Source organism: Strongylocentrotus purpuratus, unplaced genomic scaffold (assembly GCF_000002235.5).
Source record: "Strongylocentrotus purpuratus isolate Spur 01 unplaced genomic scaffold, Spur_5.0 spur5_scaffold_2, whole genome shotgun sequence".
In the NCBI taxonomy this organism is placed as follows: domain Eukaryota; kingdom Metazoa; phylum Echinodermata; class Echinoidea; order Camarodonta; family Strongylocentrotidae; genus Strongylocentrotus; species Strongylocentrotus purpuratus.
This window is the reverse complement of record NW_022145605.1, coordinates 33,573,350-33,594,353: the sequence shown is the minus strand read 5'-3', so window position 1 is coordinate 33,594,353 and position 21,004 is coordinate 33,573,350. Positions and strand designations below refer to the sequence as shown.

The window sequence follows — 21,004 nt, the reverse complement described above, 5'->3', positions numbered from 1 at the left end:
CACGAGTGATACCTCCCGGTTTAGAGTCGATTCGGCGGTTAGACTGGTGTATATTTTACTGGGGAAAAGGGAGAACATTGTAGCCCCGTCGGTAATAAAAAGACCAATGGAGACATTTGCTTCACTTTGAGTACCAAAACAATTGACACAACCATATGATTAGGGTAAGGCTCTTTCCAGAAAAAAAAAGGGTACGGGGCGACCCTGGTTAATGAACTTATGGCAGCGAGTCAGCAGCGCTTTGACGTAGAAGCATCGCAGTACAGTCGTGATGTAGTCTTCAATTTCCCAATTTGCTTGATTTAGACGGCGATAATGCTCCGATTCGATATTTTTTTCAGATCGGAGTGGTCGCCATGGTCAATGTGTGACCTGGCTATTAATTATACCCCCATCAAAGCGCTGCTGACTCGCTGCCACTACGATGACACCTAGACCAATGCCGACCACGTGGTCGTTTCTACTACGTTGTCGCTACTACATTTGTATACAGACCTAGAAACTGAAGAACGATGTCGCTACGCTTGTGCTTACCATATTACGCTTCTAGTACGCTTCTAGTACGCTTCTACTACGATTTGTGGCAATGTCAATAATAATCGGGGGTGTTTAAGTAGTTCTTCAGAATCGACCTAAGATGAACGACCTAAAGCGGCTCGAAATTAACGAGATATTTACACAGACATCTCACCACGATGTTACCACTCTGCTACCACGCTGTTTCTACGATAAAAGCGTTCCCACTACGTTCTTAATAAAACTTTGCCCCGCTTATAACATGTTGGCCACGAACCGGCTAAGCATATTTTGTGCTCGTTCAAAATAAGCGTGGGGAGAGCCTGTAGCTTCCCGTCCTATGAGATCCAATCCCGACCAAACCACGGTCATGGAGGTCCTCCCACGTTTGCCCGGCCCACGATTGACCCCTATTGGCCACGCTCTTTGCCAGTTTTCCATCGCAGTGCTATGTGCTATGTGTGACCGGAGTATCAACGTTTAGTCCGAGGAACAGAGTGTTTTCCCCTAAACCCGAGCCTGCATCGAGAACAGAGGGAAGGGGAGCGCTAGCACAGAACGCGGCGACAATCATTTCTGCACTTATTTACTCAGTGAGGCACCTAACCGTTATTTTCGATTGATACATATTCTTATAATGACATCCTTGAAACGATTGTTTGACGCATTACATTTTTTTACAATATCATCATGGCAGCATATTTTTTGAAGACAGTAACCTTTAAATAGAGAGATAGACAGCTTAAGGAGAATGAACTTAAATTGTCACTATATTTATGACGACACACGGTATTTTGGAATCCTGGTTCCAACTTACACAATGCACAAATAATTGGACCATATATACACCCCAAGCATGACGTAGATTTGTATCATTGTGTCTTTTTTCTATCCCACATACCTTAATTGAATTGATTAATCTTGTCATGATGATTCCGGATGAAAATTGCGGAATTATGTTTTTCACTGTTCAAGGTTCACTTAACATGATCCGGATATTTATAAGTGGTGGTTTGGTTTATGTATGAAGGCTTATGTAGGTATGTCGATTTTATACCATTTTTTAAATTATCCCTCATACAATTGTTTTGGTAATTTTAGCACGGTTCAATCTTATAATTTCTTTGCATATTTCCATGATCACCGACGTGCGTTGTTCGAATAATATATACTTATTGAACGAGGCAAAAGTGAGTGAATATCATTAATTCCACTAAAAAAGTTTACCAACAACGTTAAAGATCTACAAAGAGTCATTGAAGTGAAAAATTAGATCATAGACAATATTAAAGCTCTTTTATTAAAACAACAACCATCTTCATGACAAATGCATATTCTCAAAACTCCAAAAACATAATTTTCACGATGGAATGTACTCGATCACGAAGTTTAATGAATTTGTAAATGGATGACATCACCTTTCACAAGTCTTGGAAGTATAGTAAGTACACTAAGGTAAATCACACAACAATTACATTAAAATTGGGTTATAAAAAGAATAAAAACAGGGGCCATTTTTTTTTGGGGGGTGGGGATGTTTGGTGGCAAAGTTTCTTTTGTTACTCAAGGGAACGTACCGGTTGCTCTTCCACAGTCATACTGCTTATAAACGCGTAAGAAATGGGTTGGAGCCCGGTGCTGCAGCCTTAGAAGTTACAACTTCAGGCAACTGCTGCCTCATTTTGGGGCAATCGACCCCTCATTTTCGGACAGATTGGTGATCTATGACGACAGTCACTGTTAATGCATAACAATCTTATGTGTGTATTCACTTCACTAGCCAATAATACATTTGATAATAGTTTATTTGGGATAGAGAAGGTAGCCCCATTGGCGTTGAGTGGGGCAATTGAAAGATTAGGAGGGGGCATCGAACTTGGATAGAAAATGAAACGCGAATGTATAAGGCTACTGATTAGGAGGGGTGGGGGTAACGAAGGTGGTCCTGCCAGGTGCCTTCCTTCCTGGTCCCTTCCCCCTCAATATCAAATGTTCCCTTCTTTCTTTTCTAGCTTTAAACAAAAATAATTTTCCACCACACAATTGAGAAGAAGAGGAGGGAGTGGGGTGCCCTTGCCCTCGTTTTTTTTTTCTGTAACTACGCCACTTGTATTTCACTGAAGGAAATGTGCAAATGTCACCCCTGAGCTATAGTGATTTTTCCTCCTGTAAACTGCTAGCTCAACAATAGAAGAAATGACTTTAAATATGATTCATCCTATTTACAAAGTGTCTGAATGCATAGTCATATCGACGAAGGTACGTGCTAAAGTCGCGTTCAAGACTTTAGGCTTGTCAAAACATTCGTATTTCAATTTGATCTATTTACATTGTGAAATTAATGGAAAGATGTTCCTTTGTAAACAGGCAATGACGCGCTAGGCATTGTTGAAAAAATGACATGTTTTCGATGACGGCCGTATCACATTGTAATGTATAAACATTGATGTATAAACTTTTGGTGTAAACGGGGAGGGGGGGATGGTAACAGTCGTATTCATAATGTGTTATAGAGGGTTTGGGAGGGGGTTGTAGATAGTGCGTTTGTAATATTATATTTTTGTATTATTTTGTGTTTTATTTCTATGTTTGATTATTTCTGGACCTCTAGGAAGAACAGAGCCATTTTAATAATGGCTCTGAATAGAGCTTTCCAGCCGTTTTTTAATTCTTGATTTGTATTATTTGTAAATTGTATTCTTGTATGTATTGAATTTTTTTTTATACGGAAAATAAAACCAAACCAAACCAAACCAAACACCTTCTTGGTTTAAGCCACCTCGGAGATAGCACTTGCACAAATGACTCTCAAATATCGACAGATATTTTAAACATGGAGACGATCCCACTTTTTGCATTTCAAAATAATTACTGCCAACGTGATGGAGGTGCTTCGTGAATAATTCTATTGCCCTCTTGGAAAGGATACTTCCACCTGTGTATCATAGAGCGTACCGCTAGTGCATAAAGGAATAGTAATTACTACATTTCATGAACTCGTGTACAGCGTTCGTCTAGATGGGTTTTTCACATTTTTGTAAAAATTACCTTTTTCTGTATCTCGGAATTGGCTTAGATTGTCAGAAAGCCTGTTCTAACGCTTTCACTGATTATAGTACATATAGGCCCTAATCCAGTCATATGTGTTGGTTTTAGGTACCCTTATTAGTTCATAAATCCATGAAACAACCACAGAGTATCGTGATTATTACCACCGGGTTTATTAGACAACCTCTATATCTGACGCGCTTAACTCTGTAAGGAATTTGTTTCCAGTGGGTACCCCACCACCCTTTGAGCCAGGATAGGATAATGTAGATAAATGTCATTGCCAGGGACGGATTTCAGAGTGACTGACAGAGATTCGATCCACGTACCTTGTCGTCTATAGTGTCCATTTCACTTATAAGACCGACACTATAGACCATAATCAGATAATCCAACAAAACTACATTACCCCCAATGGAAAAAACAGTCGGTTAAGAGTCGGTGTGGAATCAGTGTGTTGTCGATGTGGAGTTGGTTTGACGGTGTGACTGAGGCATTCGACTAAAATAAACTTCTAAAAACGTAAAAACAATTTATTGATAAACAAGCCAAAGTCTATATTTTCAGTCCCTTCTCTTGTTATTGTGTGTAACTGTTGTTACTGTCGATTTGTATGATTTTAACGTAGTTTATACTAAGTGCTCATAAAGTGTGAAAATGCGGTAGTATATTTCGTTCCATGGTTATATTAGACATTTCCACTTCACCCCTACTCACACGGGTTTAAATATTGTGGTACCTACTCCGTTATTATGTATGACATATTTTAGATTTTTATGACATTTAGATTTCTGGTTATGGCAAGAATAATATGATTTAATAAAACTGATAAAGGAATATGGTAACATTATCAAGGAAGTATAATTAAAACAAGGTTATAAGTTAATTAAAAATATCAAGTTATACTAAGTGCTCATAAAGTGTGAAAATGCAGTAGTATATTTCGTTCCTTGGTTATATTAGACATTTCCACTTCACCCCCACTCACAAGGTCGTGGGTTCGATCCCCGACACGGCACTATTGTCCCTTGGGAAGACATTAATCTACATTTGCAACTCAGTACCCAAGAGAGAAATGGAGACCCGGTATGATGATGATAGCATTGGTGTTAGTAATTGCCTATGTCCTCACGGTGACCATATGTGGTAGGAATACTCCCCAGGGAGTGGAGATGGTGCACATTGTCCGTCAATCAATCCGATGACCCGTGAAATAATATCTGTAAAGCGCTAGTAGAGATGGTGTTCCGTATCAAGCGCTTTATAAATCTAGATTTTTATTATTTTCATTACCGAGGATGCCAGATGTGAGACAGAAATCAAGAAAAAAATAGCTCTTGCTAAATCTGCATTTTTAAAGTTAGGCAAAATTCTCACAAATCAAACAATGAGTATGAGGACCAGAATAAGAGTATTAAATTGTTACATCTACCCAGTACTTATGTATGGTAGTGAAACATGGACTTTAGCCTCTGATACTAAAAAGCGTTTGGAAAGTTGCGAAATGTGGTTTTTAAGAAGAATGATGAAAATCCCCTGGACTGACAAAGTTAGCAATGAGGAAGTTCTTAAACGAGCTGGAGTGCAAAGGAAAATGAAACGTGAGATGTTGATTAGGCAGTTGAAGTTCATGGGTCACATTACACGTAAAGAAGGCCTAGAGAATCTTGCTTTGACAGGGAAAATTGAGGGAAGGAGTAAGGGAAGAAGGAGGATACTTTGGATGGACAGTCTGCAGAAATTGTTGGAAGAGGGAGGAGTGACAGATCTGTGAGTGGTTCTAAGTAGAGAAGGCTAGGAGCCGAGGGTTGTAGAACAGCATGATCGCCAAAGTCAAACGATATGGCACTTTGAGAGAGAGAGACCAAATGAAATGATAAGGCAATGATTTCATAGAAATGAAAGACTTATGTATAGGCCTATACCTGTATGTTTTTGCGTTGAGCAATTGAAGTGAGTTCTTGTGTGTAAGGGAATTTATTATGAATGAATTTACCAGGAGAAATGTGAAACATAATAAAATATGACTTACCAGAATTTTAATGTAAGTATTTTGAAGACTGTGTGATCTTCGGTTGCACAGGTGAGATGTCAATGGTGACTTCCCAACACAGCAAAAGTACTCTCAGAATATACATGTATGTGTGAGCCTAAATGTTTTTGCGTTGAGCAATTGAAGTGAGTTCTTGTATGTAAGGTAATTTATTATGAATGAATTTACCAGGAGAAATGTGAAACATAATAAAATATGACTTACCAGAATTTTAATGTAAGTATTTTGAAGACTGTGTGATCTTCGGTCGACAGGTGAGATGTCAATGGTGACTTCCCAACACAGCAAAAGTACTCTCAGAATATACATGTATGTGTGAGCCTAAATGTTTTTGCGTTGAGCAATTGAAGTGAGTTCTTGTGTGTAAGGTAATTTATTATGAATGAATTTACCAGGAGAAATGTGAAACATAATAAAATATGACTTACCAGAATTTTAATGTAAGTATTTTGAAGACTGTGTGATCTTCGGTTGCACAGGGCAGATGTCAATGGTGACTTCCCAACACAGCAAAAGTACTCTCAGAATATACATGTAAGTGTGAGCCGGACAATAATCGTAACAGTCACTAACTATGAACTCAAATTGGGTCTACCCCGCTTTTTATTGACACGAACAGCATATTTGCTCCCATCCCCGATGAATTGTTTCTTTTGGTGTCATGGGCGATGAACAAAGTCCCGCGCCGTCTGGTATGCAGTCATGCTTCAGGTATCTCTTAATCAATATTGTCGCTTATTTACAATGATAATAACACATGAAGTCTGGAAAAAAGTTCAGAGGCATATGCAGAAAATGATGAGAGTTGGCCAAGGGGCTGCTGCATTTATTTTAGTATGAGCCTCACTGACAGCTGTATACCGATTAATTTCCGTTTTGTCTACATACCCAATTGTTCTATTCCCATATTGGCCTATACCCCGCCCATCAACTATCTTCATGGTCTAAATTTCACTTCGTCTTCTTATCATTTGGTATACTGTTCATTTTGTCTAATAACCATTTGGTCTAATTCATGGTTTGTCTAATGCCCATTTCGTCTACCATCCATAAGGTCTTATAATCACTTGAATATGATTATTTATGATTGAATGGTTATTAGACCATAAAAAGACGAAATGGGCATTAGACAAATTGGGAATTCAGACTAACTGGTAATAAGACTAAATGAACAAAATACCAAATGGTTAGGAGAATAATTGGAGCTTAGACCATATGGAAATTAGACCAAATGACTATTAGCCTTCATGGTCATTAGACCAAATGATAAGTAGACGAAATGATTATTAGACCATTTGGATAGTAGACGGGATGGGTGAAGACCATATGGAAATAGACTAATCGGGTAGTAGGCGGATTTGTTGTGGACTAAATGGCAATTCACCCTGTATACCCACTACAAGCAGTATCCACGGGAACCCTAAACAGGAGGGGCACTAGCTTTGAGGGGTGCATATGCTCCTAATGGGAGTTGTCGTGGAGTGCCAAAGCTGTGACATCATGACACAATGTTATTGCTCTGGCTCGTAATGTTATGAACCAGAACACTATAACAATGAGTTCCTATATGAAACCTATTTATTCAGATGGTCATATCTCAGCACATACTTAACATATTCAATTGGCTTTCGACATTTGGACGTTATTTTTTATGCTTTCCGGAAAATGAAGAAAAAAATTGAGAAATTCCAAAAATAGATTTTTGATTACGTCACACTTCACCACTATATTGTCGTTCATTAAATGAATTCTCTATTCAATGTTTGATGATTCGATTCATAGTCCGGCACTAATGTCCTGTTGCAAGACTTTAATCCACAGTTGCCAATCTCCACCCGGCTGTAAATGCATACCTGGCAATCGATCGGTATAAGCAATTGCACGGCCCTTAGAAATAACAGCATTGAAGTCGATCAGGCTCCCGTGTGTAAACGACATTCTTATTAACAATATTATTATCATCCATTAATCATATTCTGAATTGAAAATCATTATTAGGAAGTGATATTCTGAATAACTAGCTGGGGAGATCCTGGATTGCAGTACATGTGGTTAACGTTAGAATTTTGGTTTGTTTGTTTTTTAACACCGACCGTAGTATTATGAATAAACAGTTGGTATTAGAGATGTCGGTACCAGTGGGTGTTACCATGTCAATATAGTCGCTTCAGCGAATCTTGATAAAATGAACGCCATGCAATCAGTGCATGTCGAAAACGTGTTATAAATCACACCAAAAACGCCACAACTAAAGACTTCAAGCATTAACAATATTTTTAATAAAGGAAAACGCGTAGCAAACATCATTATCACATGTTTAATAAGTATGCAGTACATGATAAGAGTAGTAAATGATAAATATATGGCTTACTTTCCGCACTTCCGTGCAGTTTATTCATGATAAGTTTCACAATGAATGGATTGTTCCTGTTTCAAGAAGAAAATTGTAACCATTTTTTAAACTCAAATTTGGAGTTTGCCGATCATGGCATGGAAGGGCTTTATCATTATAACATGCACAATCATTCTGCGATTCTTTTCACACTACAGGTGTACATACTTTTTACATATTGAAAATTGGAGTTAGTACGTAATTTGACAAAGATATGAAAATATATGGTGCATGCTAACAAGCATGAAGTTCAGATATGAAATAAGAGGATACCTCAAATTATATGTTGTTGTTTGTTTACTTGATATCTACCAAAAATGTAACGATCTTATTTTGTACATTGGCATAAGCATTCACATGACATTATGGTTTATTATATTAAAGCCCCACTGCACTACTTATGGCTACTTGCGCCCTCATACAGCCAACAATGCCTAAGCGGTACCCGTTGATCCCCCATGATGCCCTTCTTCTTAAGTAAATTGAGAACTTAATTTATGAGATAACCACCTGTCAGTGACCTTGCAGGGAGGTCTAATCCCTCTTTGCTAAACTAGTGCAGAGGGGCTATAAGACTCGTGTTTCATTTAGGCTAATTAAGTTTTTTAGGACACATTACAGTATTTACTGTACTACGGGAATACAATTCAACATAGCCTTTAGATTTCATGAACACAAGGGGTACTAACCTCATCGTTTGCAACAACGATTTAAATTTTAACTTAAATCTCAACCCTTGTAAGAAGGAAAATTAAAATCAGGCTCTCGTCTTCGTGGAACTCACTGAGCATATCGCTGTCGCTTTATCAAGAATATTTTGTTTTTCGAAAATTGTAATAAAAGGCTTTCCTTTCCATACACACATTTCTAGATCCTTATCTGAAATAGGTCTATATAGACAGAGTGATTTCAGGACCGCTGTATTTACAATAGCAATCAAGCGAGTCGGCAATGGCAAAAGATATGTTTGATGAGCCTAAATATGTAAACGTGATGTTGCAGATGATTGAGTGCAAATTGTTTCTGAGCTAATATTTATATTCTCCTTCCCTCAAAGGTTTATTGATGTATTATATTCAAAATCTGGGACAAATTGCCCTATTTTTATTTTATTTTCTTCTGCATTTATGTTAGTACACAGTTTTTCGATAACAATAATGATATAAAGTATAATAAGTATTTTGCTGACAATGCATCATAAATAAGCAAAACAATTGTTATTTTCAACAAAAAATGATAAACTGTCATAAATTCTAAATTTCCTCAAACGTTATAAGATTATTTGCGGAAGATTAAGGACTGTCAATGTAAGCAGATTGCTTGATAATACGACAGCCCCAGACAAAATTCATGACATAGATTAACTAAAATAACGAAGATAAACTTATTTATTAAGATTATATGTAGATAAGCTGAAGGCAGCAAGGTATGCATAACGTGTGTCTAAAGGTCCGTTTTATTGTCGCTCCAACAGCCTCCAAGCTGCCGGACATAGATACACCTGTAAATATATTTGTGCAGATATTTATGTCTTTATTTTGTATCACCAATACTATTATAAAGAGAGAAAGATGAATATAATGTTTATGAGACAAACTTCCCTGTAGCTCCCCCTTCCACCCTCTTCATTTCCCAGCTATACGCAGTTAGATGGTCAATATTTGTCAAAGATGACGAGGAATACGTTTATGGACCATCGAAAATATCGGGTAATAAAACAACCCACTTATAAGTTTATTTGAACAATATTGAATATACTGATAAATGACCACCCGCAGGAGACTTATGATCATAAACACGGAATCAAATAAGGCCTGTATATATTTTGGCTGTTCCGCAGTACCTAGTTGATAACTTGATGTCATTGTATGTGTTCACGTACTTAGTTTTCTCTTATCCTTTACTAGTGTTGATTCTACTCTTTTGTGTTCCTGGAAATGAAATAAAAAAATCTAATGAGATCCTCGAAATATCGGTCTCCCAAAACATATACCATTATTTGTTCAATAAAACCGATTTATCATTATCAAAACGACACCTACCTTTAACAGTGAAGACGGAAAGCTTTCAAAACTGGAAGCGGGGAGAATGGACTTTGTCACTATATGATTGATCGATTGATTGATTTTATTCCATTTCATACATCAATTGTGTGCACAATAAAAACATAGTTGACAAAGTAAGTTCAATATTATGAAATGAAACAGGAACCTACTGGAAAGCATATCTTATTTTGTGTAGGTTCCCAAGAATAAATCTAATATGAACATTATTTCATAAATCATTTTAAAGTGTCTTAATAATCACAGTTAAATAGATATAATATAATAACATTTTCATAAACCTTTTTAAAGTATCTAAATAATCGAAATATACAAGAAGAACAGAATTACAAAAAAGGGCACAAAGGGGAAAAGACATGACAAAGCAATTTATAACAGGACAAGATAAACAAGACATAAACAGGACAAGACAAAACAAGACATGACAGGACAAAAGAAGACAAAAACAAAGCTGCATACTACAGAAAATAGATGAACAGAGAGAGAGAGTGTGTGAAACAGGGAGATGTGAGAAGTTTTAACCTGAAGGAGACATGCTGTTTATTCTGTGTTTATTGGAATAGCCACACACTTTAAAGCAATGTCAACGAATTTATAGTGGTTTTATGAAACGATGACGTGGGCAGTGTCGTAACCGTCGTAAAGTACAAGTTCGCCAACATCATATTGAAACGAGGAAAACAAAAGTTACCATTCGTTTCAATGGGATGTCAGCGAACTTGTACTTATAACGGTTTTGTGAAACGTTGCCCAGAGCCAGAATTGACAATGTACAGCCAACTGGAATAGCCACACAAACCAGGTCCAGGTCAATGATTGTGCTTCCCATCGCTAATCCATATCAGTTCAAATTAAAAAGAATACAAATAATAATTTAGAAAATACCAGTTTTCGAAAGTCACTCGAAAAGTCAAAATTGGGGGGGGGGGGAGAATGGCGAAAGGTGGTTTACATTTAAAGTCATTACATTTTCTCCCTTTAATTTTCATTGTTTATCGTTCTCCACATATAATGCGGAACATCTTAAAAATAGAAGAAAGGGGGGAAAAGATGACCATACAGGTCACGCGATACAATCCCTTTCTTTTAAGTTATGATACGACTTTAGGTAGGCTATAATTCATCATCTTTTGTATATATTTGTTCAATATATCTTAATTTATCAACTTTGTATTTCCTTCCAGTTCTTAGTTTTGTTTCATGTTCACATTAATGATATTTCTAAAAACCTGTGCCAGTTGTTTTCAATTATACAGAGGTATTAAAATGTCTAAAGATGATTTATCGAAGTTACAATAATAGACGACAATACGAAATAGAAAATAACTAGATTCACAGTCTAAAAATTGTAAAAACATATCACTAAAGTTAATACATCATTTCCAGTTGTAAACATAAATGGTCGAAGGACAACTTGCTTAGAATCACATTGAATGAAAAAAGCCTGACCTCCAATAGTGTACATGATCTGGTACCACTAGCTTAACTATTCTTATAATCTTTCTTTTGATCATTATTTTTCTACCAGAATCTTTGGCAAGATTTTATTTTACTGGTGCCTCGGAATAGAATTATCTAGATAGATGGCGCTATAGAAATGCCTATTATTATTATTATTAATCTGATATTTGTTATCATCTAATGTCTAAAGTTCGTATGATTTGTTTCTTCTTTCGATTGATTGCATTGATCACTACGTGCATTCAGTAGCAAGAACCCATTGTACGATCAATCGCTCAGCTTTTTAGTACGGGCCCCAGAAATACAGATTATCTTCAAGTATTCATTTCGGGTAATATTGTTTGATATTATATAAGGGGGTTGTGTGTATGGACGCTCAACAAAAATAAACCCTAAATTTTGCCTCAGTATTTAACGACAAGTATGCATCAAATATTACTAACTATCATGAATATTTGTCTTTTATTGTATTTTCTAACATAAATCTTGAAAGATTGATAATCATTGTATGTAAACTTCTTCAAATCAACGCCTTAAATCGACTGTGAGTTACACAAACTATTCGGACACACAACGTCTGAGTTCACTTTAAATATAAACACAATAGGACATGAAAGACACTAATCACTTATCTCGGAAAAACAATTCAGATGTTCAAAATAACCATGTAACCCGTATATATATATATATATATATATATATATATATATATATATATACATATGTATATGAATATGACTTATATTTTATAGAAAATAAAACAACTTGTACTCTTAGCGTACGTATGTCTGAATGTCAATGGTATTTGACAAGAAATTAGTTCTCTTTGTTGCCCGTTGATCTTGTCTTACTACGAATGAAGAGGACTGCAGGTAAGACCAGTGTTATTACATCAGCCACGATGAATGCAACGAACACCTGTATTTAGGATGACAAAAAATTATAACACCACGGACATGATTAAGAAGGTATTTTCAATACATCGAATTATATTGGAACGGCCATATGATTACACAATGTCGGTCTGTTTAGCCGCTCGCGTGTGTGGGCGAGCGTTATGTGTGCGTGTGTTCACGCGCGCACAGGGCGTTTGGCTGTGGATGTGGATCTCGGGAAATGCGTATTGTTCATGGTAGGATGCTAGGAAGCGTGTGGGTGCGTAAGGAGAGAGCGAGTGAGGGTGCGTTCGTAGTTACAAACGTACAACAACATAACCATATGTAATTGTATTACAAAAGTGTTGCCCAAGTCACATATCTTATGTCCAATATTATGATGAACAGCCCCTTCGACCAGCTTTTCTCGTAGGTGACTTCGTTCTAATGAAACAACATTTTCAAGTCATAGTTTGATATTCTTTAAATCATCCAAATGAAATAAGTATCAAGGATTAAATTCCGTGATGCTTTTCTTTTTTTTATAAATAAATGCATATCATTTCAATATAACTTGGTGTGCCTCAGATTCTAAAGAATATCGTGGATTTACTAAGTTCATGCTGCAATCATAATTATAAACCTTTAGGTCATGCATGAATCCCGTGACTTTTACAAGCCGATCGCCTGTCTGATTATCAAGATATGTATGATTGGAAATCGAAATCAAATTTTTCGTAACACTATACATTCTACTGGGGAAAATGAGTATGGTAAAACCGGTCACTCAAATATTTTACTTTTTTGAGGCACTTCTTTATCATTTTAAAGCGCTTTTTTTAGGGCTTCAATATTACACCATATCACAGACACTGATAACACGTAGAGCCGTGCATTCCATATTTAACATTGTTAAACGATGCCTTTTATGAGGTCCAACCAGATATTTTGAAGTTCTTTGCTCACCCAGAAAGGGTCATCATCGAGGTATTTCTGGAGCAGGATGAAAACTGGATACTGAAGAAAAGTGAAGAACCCACTGATGGTTCGAATGGCACCGTATACACTAGTAAAGTATTGCATAGGAAACCTGTAACGCCATAAAATAAAAAAGGGCTCTGCGATAATGATATCTTCTGGTTAGTCATTACTCTACAACAAGAAATCGATAGACTTACTGTAATTCTCATTTCTAGAACTGCATTTCGTTCGATCTTTGTTTACAGCTTGTATTTATTTATTGAAGACTATCTCAAGATAGCATAAGTTATGTTTATGTCTGATTGAATTATTTTTATGATCGATTTAAACATATTACACTGAACCCCCAAATCAAAACAATTCGAACGAACTAAAGGAAAACAATAATTAGCATTCCTCTTCCCCTTCAGTGTTTATCAACGAATGAAACAAATTTGCACTCACGAAATCTAAAAATACATAAACTTTAAAAAAGAAGACACGATATCAAACTTTCATCCAAAAAACATCAAATCAAAACATTATATAAGATGCAGGGCGAAAGGGTTGAACCTTAAAACGCTTAATATTCCAGTAGTCGTAATATATCCAGGAAAGCCTTATTAGCATTATTACCCCATCAATTACAAGGTACCAACATACACATGGAATGTGAGTGGCAAATGTGGATCAATGTCTTGCCAAAGGTCGTTCTAGTGCCGGGCTGAGAGTCGAACCCTCAACCCTTGGATTAAGAGTCAAGTGTACGAACAACTAAATTACCACGACACCATCACTCCAGCGCTAATAAGGGTACCCTTTATGGTGCACAAATTGAGCCCCTATTTCTTCGGCTGTAAGACAGTGACTTACACGACGGCAACGACTGCAGACCCAACGCCGAAAAGCAGAGATCCCACAATGAGGATAAGGATAAAACTAAGATACTGAAGTTGAAGGCTAGGAATCAGAAGACAAATGGTGTATCCGATTGAAGCGAAAGTAGTGATCGCCAGAGGTAGACAGCTATCTCTCACGTCTGCGTATGGACCTCTCTTTTGTGGTTGCTCTAAATATGAACCATACACGAAACAAATATGAAATGCCAATTATTTTACTAATGTCCAACATGAAACAAATATGAAATTCCAATTAAGTTACTAATGTCCAACATGAAAGGACAAAGAGATTCTCATTATCCTATGAATTTACCTCAAAATAACAGTTTCAGTCTAACTCCAAGACCCCCAATCCCCAAAGCTTCGATGACCCTAATTTCTGTACTTAAATTGATATTTCTTTTATTTTCCTTCATTGGTTATCAATACAACAGTCTCAGATTCATATTAATTAACTGTTCACGCTTCACCAGTAATATGAAGATTTCACGCTAGAGTCAAAATTTAGTCTTAAACCTTTACATTTACAGCGCCAATCCCTGTGTCAATAGCGACAACAATATTTCTTAAAAACGTAGAGGATATGCAATCATTTTGGGACTATGATATAATAATAATAATAGGAGAAGTAATGGGTAGGTTCGCCTTCCTTCCTTCACACTGATGTTCTATCCTTTTCATCAATTTCAATGTGTAGTAATAAGAATACTGCTATGTTGTCTATCTTTTATTTTGATGGTTCTTCTGTATGAACACAACGATATAGTTTTTTTTATATATATATATCCTACGTATTTTTACAATGTGTGATCAAAACGAATTCCCATGTATTCCTGTGAATTTGGATGAATAAAAAGAATTGAGAATTGAGAATTGAGTTATGATAATAATAACAAATATTTCCTTTTCACAGGAAATCCTCAACTGCATTAGCGCCGTTCTTCCTCAGGGTCCTTCGATTATCATTACCCCAGCAAATTTCAGGTACCCATCTGCACCTTGGTCGAGAGTGACAATTGTTGATTAATGGACGTTATTGCCGGGCTGGGATTCGAACCAGCAACCTTGAATTGAGAGCCAAATTAATGAACCAATATACCATAAAGTTGCATCAATTGTTACCACTGCCCTGTATGTAGGAACAGCCCTCAAACGGCACACAATTGAATATACAACAAGTTTGGCTAAGTATCTTGTCACAGGTGAAATAATAGAGAAGCAAAACGAAATTGTCAGGTGTAAAATGGACAAATATTTTGTATCTCTGATATTTTAAAGGCCGTCTGTACTAGTGTATCTAGGAGGGATTAGACCACCCAGGGTGGTCGGTGACAGGTGGCTATCTCATCAACTCAGCTGTCAATTAACATAAAAAATAGGATCATTAGGGACCAATGGTCACCGATTAGGCATTGTTTTCTATATAGAGGGAGCAATTAAGTAGCTACAAGTAGTACAGTCGGGCTTTCATACTGACATTTTGACCTGCACCGAATGTTCATGGTACTCACTGGTTAATGAGCAGGAGGTTGAGAGCTTGTTCCTGTCCATGAGTAGACCACCAAGAGGACCAACGATGAGGACAAAGAATCGAGTGATGGAGAAAATATCTGTGTACCAACTCACTAATGGAGAAAAAAAGTGATAATGGAAACGATTATGATATGTGGCTGATAGTCTTGTACCATCGCGATCATCACTACTAGCACTGACGTCCACTTATATAAATATATACCTGCTAGTTTACCTGCCTTTCAAAATTACACTCTGTTAAGTTCATGAAATATTCACGAAAATTACCATAAGATTAAGTTGTGATTAATCATTGAAAAGTTCAACATCTACCACGCACCCAGAGACCACTTCATGACCACTTCCACCATTATCACGCAAAGGGACGCCAAAGTGTGCATCGTTCCGTAAGCCATTCTTTCGTGCGTGCAATGGAGGTGTCAGGGTTGCTAAAGTATGTCTATCAAGTAACTTTGAAATAAATCAAAAACTTGAATTCCTTTTGAAAACGTCTTTACGTTCAAGTTGATTCCTACCTAAATCTTCATCGGCATCGGACAATCTGGTCAAGAAGAAGGTGAGGGTACCAATGGTGAAGGTCAAGTCGATCTCAAGGAACGCCTGCCAGAGAAGCAACATAAAAAATGGCGTCGACAGGATACACGCACCGAGGCTTCCATACTCTTTATTTTTGCGCTCTTCGACTTCAGATATACCATATTCGGATATGTCTTTGCTTGTCTCTATTCGAGAAACTACCGCCTCTCTGTCAAGGTCCCTGGTGATAGACTCAACTCCTTTTTGTCTGTAGTGCCCATCGACACCTGTCATATCGGAGTCAAGGTCCCCTACATAACCTCTGTTGTAGGATGCACTCTCTTGTTCGTCCTTCGCTCCTGAAGTAGTCCGAGGGGTGCAAAGGTTAACGAGTTTGTACCCCTCAGGTAGGGGCCACGGGATGTACTTGGTGGGCAAGAGGAGGAACGTGTTGATGTTTAGAGGGATAACCGACGCAGCCATGATGAAAAAGAAGATGTTGATTGAAAATCCGGAATCATGCACCCTCTGCGTGGAGGATAAGACGAGATCTACTTTGATTAAAGGTATTACAAAGTTTTGGTATGGGGTCATGAATTTGTTTCAATTGAACTTATTGGAAACGTATGCGATCCTACAATATTCAGTGATCATTGTCGCGGTTGAAATCGAGTCTAAAGTGATGAAATTGTAAATAATAAACTATTTTCGTTGTGTAGCTCCCTCTCGTGGTCAAGATATTAATTTAGCTTAAAACAATGTATAGCCGTGTAGGCGCTATTTGAAGATTATCGAAATTTATCGGGAGCACCGGTAAATTTTGATATTCAATTTTTCTCGAAAGCAGAAGTGTTTTAGGGGCTAAATTTTCTAGTGCTCATGATACATCCACAGGGGCATCCAAATATTCAAAATTGTAAAGAATCACTATATCCAGCCAGTTTTCAAAATTTCTTCTGCGAAACATTAAAACAGGAACTAGCAATAGAGTAATTATTTTCAATGCAATTGTTGTTTTTATTTCTTGACCCTTGGATATTTGCATCTAACTCAAGTTTGTAGGCAAATTCATGGTCTTAAATGAAAGGTACTGTATAAATCTTCTTTTTTTTAATAATAATATGCTGCCCTAAATATCAAATATTATTTCTTAGTATGTTGTAACAGGCCCTTTTGATTTGATCTCTTTACACATGAGTTTTGAAAGTAGTGAAAGTGATTGCACGAAAACCTTAAAACATGTGTAATAGAGTATATATTTTTATTAATTTTACCTTCGCAACTACGAGCATGATGACGGCTGCTCCGTACATAGAGTTGATAATCGTAATAACTGTCGACTTTTGTCCTCCGAACAGATTCCCAATCTGTAAAAAAAAAATATATAAGTGGAACAAGATTTGGATTTGGATTTAAATACGAAATGACAATGAGATAAGAACTGGTATTGTGGTTTAGATTAGAAATGGGACTACTAACAGCACAAAAGTAACTCGAAATATGTTTCGACGAAGGCTATTTCATTCGTATTTATTTATCTATTCATTTATTTAGTTTCTGTTCTATTCATTATTCGTTTATTTAATTATTCATTTATTTATTAAGTAATTTACTTTATTCTCTATTTTTCCTTCGCTGCCAAATTTGATGGAGGATGAAAATGTTTGCCTCTTGTCACATATCACGTAACAAATACACAAAATTTGCTTCAGAAACTAAAACTGATTGACAAACGTGAAGTTAAGGTTTTTACGGTCATGGATGTGGGCCTGTGTGTACTCAACATCGCTATATCTCTGATACTACTGACCTGCATAGAAGAAAAGAGCATGATGACTCCTCCAATGGTAAAACAGATGGTTCCAGGAAACACAAGAATAGGGTACGTTGGAGAGCTTAACGCCATTAATACGTAACCAACCAACAGGAGGATACTGTTGGTATGAGAGAAAACCATGAAAGGGGCCGTGAACCGGTTGTGGTTGTTTTCATGGATAAAGTTTGTCAAGTACAAAAACTAGTATTTTAAAACACTGATGGTCGAGTTTTAAAAGGCAGTTGTATACGTCAATCAGACAATGCTTCGACAACCCAGATTCCCCCATTGTCTTTAATACTCTAAGTTTCTGCAAAGATGTGGAACCATACAGCTAGCATACCTCCTAACCAAAAACATAGTTCCAAATATTCCTTTAAAGTACCATATATTTTGCTATGTCATAGAGATCGTACATTTAGATGAGTTCAAGAAACTCCTACAGTCTCATTATTTGGATCTCCTAGGGAAAATTTCAAGCAACTCTAAAAACTAAAGTCTAATTGAGATACCACGTAAGAAGAGGAACACGTCAAATCTCATCTGCCTGCAGTAAACGTACACTATACTTAAATACTCAATTCTATGTTAAAAGAGAGGAAATGTTAAGCGAATGAATCACTCGTTGCTTCGTCTTTTAAAAGAAATGCATATCTGATCAAGGTTTTAGGGAAATACTGGCTCACTTGATCTATTTGAGCAATCTTTTTTTGTCCAAGTGGCACAGCCAGGTTGAGAAATGTGTACAGCTATATTAACATGATGCCTTGTCGATATAATGAGATTGGACTGAACTGGATGGAATGGTTTTGGATCGAATTACATTAGATAAATGTCTTGGAATAAAGTGCAGAAGACTGGATTGGATTGGATTAGAAGTGATTAGATGGGGTAGGACTGGATTGGGTTGGATCAGATTGGATTGGATTGGTTTGGATTGCTTTGCAATGGATTGGGTTGGACATGATTGCCATAGAAACCTACCTCATGACCAGCCGAGAAAATCTGGTACCAAACCGATCAAATAAGAACCCAACAGGGAACATGCATGTTGCCTGTAAAGCGACAGCGATAGAGAAGACTAGCTGAAGACGGCTCTCCTGTTCTGGACATGACTCGAGACCTTCTACCGTGCTGAGGTTATGAGCAGTGGTGGTGGTAGTGAGCTAGAAAGATGAGGCATTTTTGTTACTAGGATGGTATATCATATAATATCATTTATAAAAAAGGATCCTCATCAGCGTCGAAGCCGTTCCTCCTGGGGACCTTGTTATTATTATTACCCTATTTAGACCTGGGTGGAGACAGCAAATACAAATTAATGCCTTGCTAAAGGACGTTATTGCTGGCTGGGATTGGAACCCGCAACCCTTAGGTTAAGAGCCAACGAACCACGCCTTTCCCAGAGAATACAATTAGGAATTATACGTTTTCAGATGTGTTTTTTGAAGAAAAAACCGAGACGAATAATGGATACGTTCTCATAAAAGGTCATTAATCATTTTGAATTCGCACCGATGCGATAGTACATCCTATGATACACAGGTGGAGTATTCTTCTCTCGAGGGCAAACAAAATGTATTCTTGAAGGATAACCATGGATTTATCAGTGATTATTTCAAAATGCCCAACATGTTTAAAACTTCATCATGTTTTAAAGATAGGTGGATGTGTTCCATGTGATAACTACGAACTGTTTTATCATTGTGATATTGCACCCCCTCCAAACACAAACTTATGTTTAAAAACATGTAATGAAAGGAATTGATATGTTTATGACTCTTACAATCACGGGTGATGTAGCATTTTCGCTGCTGTCGCTACACAGGTCGTGGAAATAGCCAAGCTGTAGGTAGACAAAGACGAGTGAGGGCCAGCCAAAGATGACGGCGCCATGTATTAGGTTTTCCAAGCAAGCAAATACCAATGCAACCAGTCGTTCGAATGCAATCACGGCCTTCATTTTCCCGATGATCGAGTATTAGGATGAGCCAGAGTCAGTTCGTAACAGCGCCTACTCTGTTGAGACTTCCCAAGCCTACACAAGAAAATGCATATTGAAAATTGAAAGAAAAGAAAAGAAAAAGGAAGAACAGAGAAACCATTAAATACACGTTAGCAAAGGCTGATATTTCAATGGCTCTGTCATGCATCTGCTGGCAAGTGCGAAACACAACATTGGCCTAATACATCCATGGGGTCCTGATTTCTCAAAAGTTTTAACGATCTTTTTTATATTTTGAGGTTCAAGTTTGACTTTAAAGCTGCTTGATAGCTTAAAGGTAGGCGTTACTACTGCAGCTAGAAGGGATTAGACCACATAGCGAGCCATCGAGGTCACTGTGACAGGTGGCTATCTCATTAACTCAGCTCTCATTTAACATAAGAAAAAGAGGATCATGGGGGACCAACAGGCACCGATTTGGGAAGTTTTCAATATAGAGGGAGCAAGTAGCTACAAGTAGGACAGTGTGCCTTTAACTAAGTGGCATAGCACGCATCGTTTACTCGGGGAGGAAGGAGGAGGATAAGGTGGGAGAGCTGGCCTGGAAGGGTTAAATCATAAAGCGACGACGATCGGCTGCCCGCAATAATATATAGTGGCCCTGACATAATGGAATTATATTCCTTCGGATCAAATGAATATTCAATCAGAGTATGCAATTAAAGGGAAAGTCCACCCCCAAAATAAGTTTGTTTCGATAGAGGCAGAATAATAAGAAAATCAGGTGAGTGAAAGTTTGAGCAAATTCTGAATGAAAATAAGAAAGTTATGAATTATTGAAGTTGTGATCAATCAAATACAAATTGGCAATTCTGTGACTTATTATACGAGCTCTCCTTCATTTGCTTTGTGCATAATATTCCATAA

At 37.2% G+C, this 21,004-nt stretch overlaps 2 protein-coding genes across 2 annotated transcripts in view; both read right to left on the bottom strand.

Annotated features, from left to right (window-relative positions):
• LOC115918841 (solute carrier family 43 member 3-like) overlaps window positions 1-5,709 on the bottom strand; it is a 35,655-nt gene extending 29,946 nt beyond the window's left edge. The window contains exon 1 of the mRNA XM_030992250.1: window positions 5,597-5,709. The gene's annotated coding sequence lies outside the window, so the exon portion shown is untranslated. The remainder of the gene's footprint in view (window positions 1-5,596) is intronic.
• An 8,528-nt stretch (window positions 5,710-14,237) lies between these two features.
• On the bottom strand, window positions 14,238-20,095 carry LOC105440907 (solute carrier family 43 member 3-like). The gene is made up of 7 exons (XM_011671512.2): window positions 19,919-20,095; window positions 19,117-19,298; window positions 18,127-18,250; window positions 17,591-17,683; window positions 16,316-16,844; window positions 15,779-15,892; window positions 14,238-14,437 (listed from the first exon to the last, which is right to left on the bottom strand). The coding sequence occupies exons 1-7, from the start codon at window positions 20,093-20,095 to the stop codon at window positions 14,238-14,240; spliced, it is 1,419 nt and encodes a 472-aa protein (XP_011669814.2).
• Window positions 20,096-21,004: the final 909 nt, after the last annotated feature.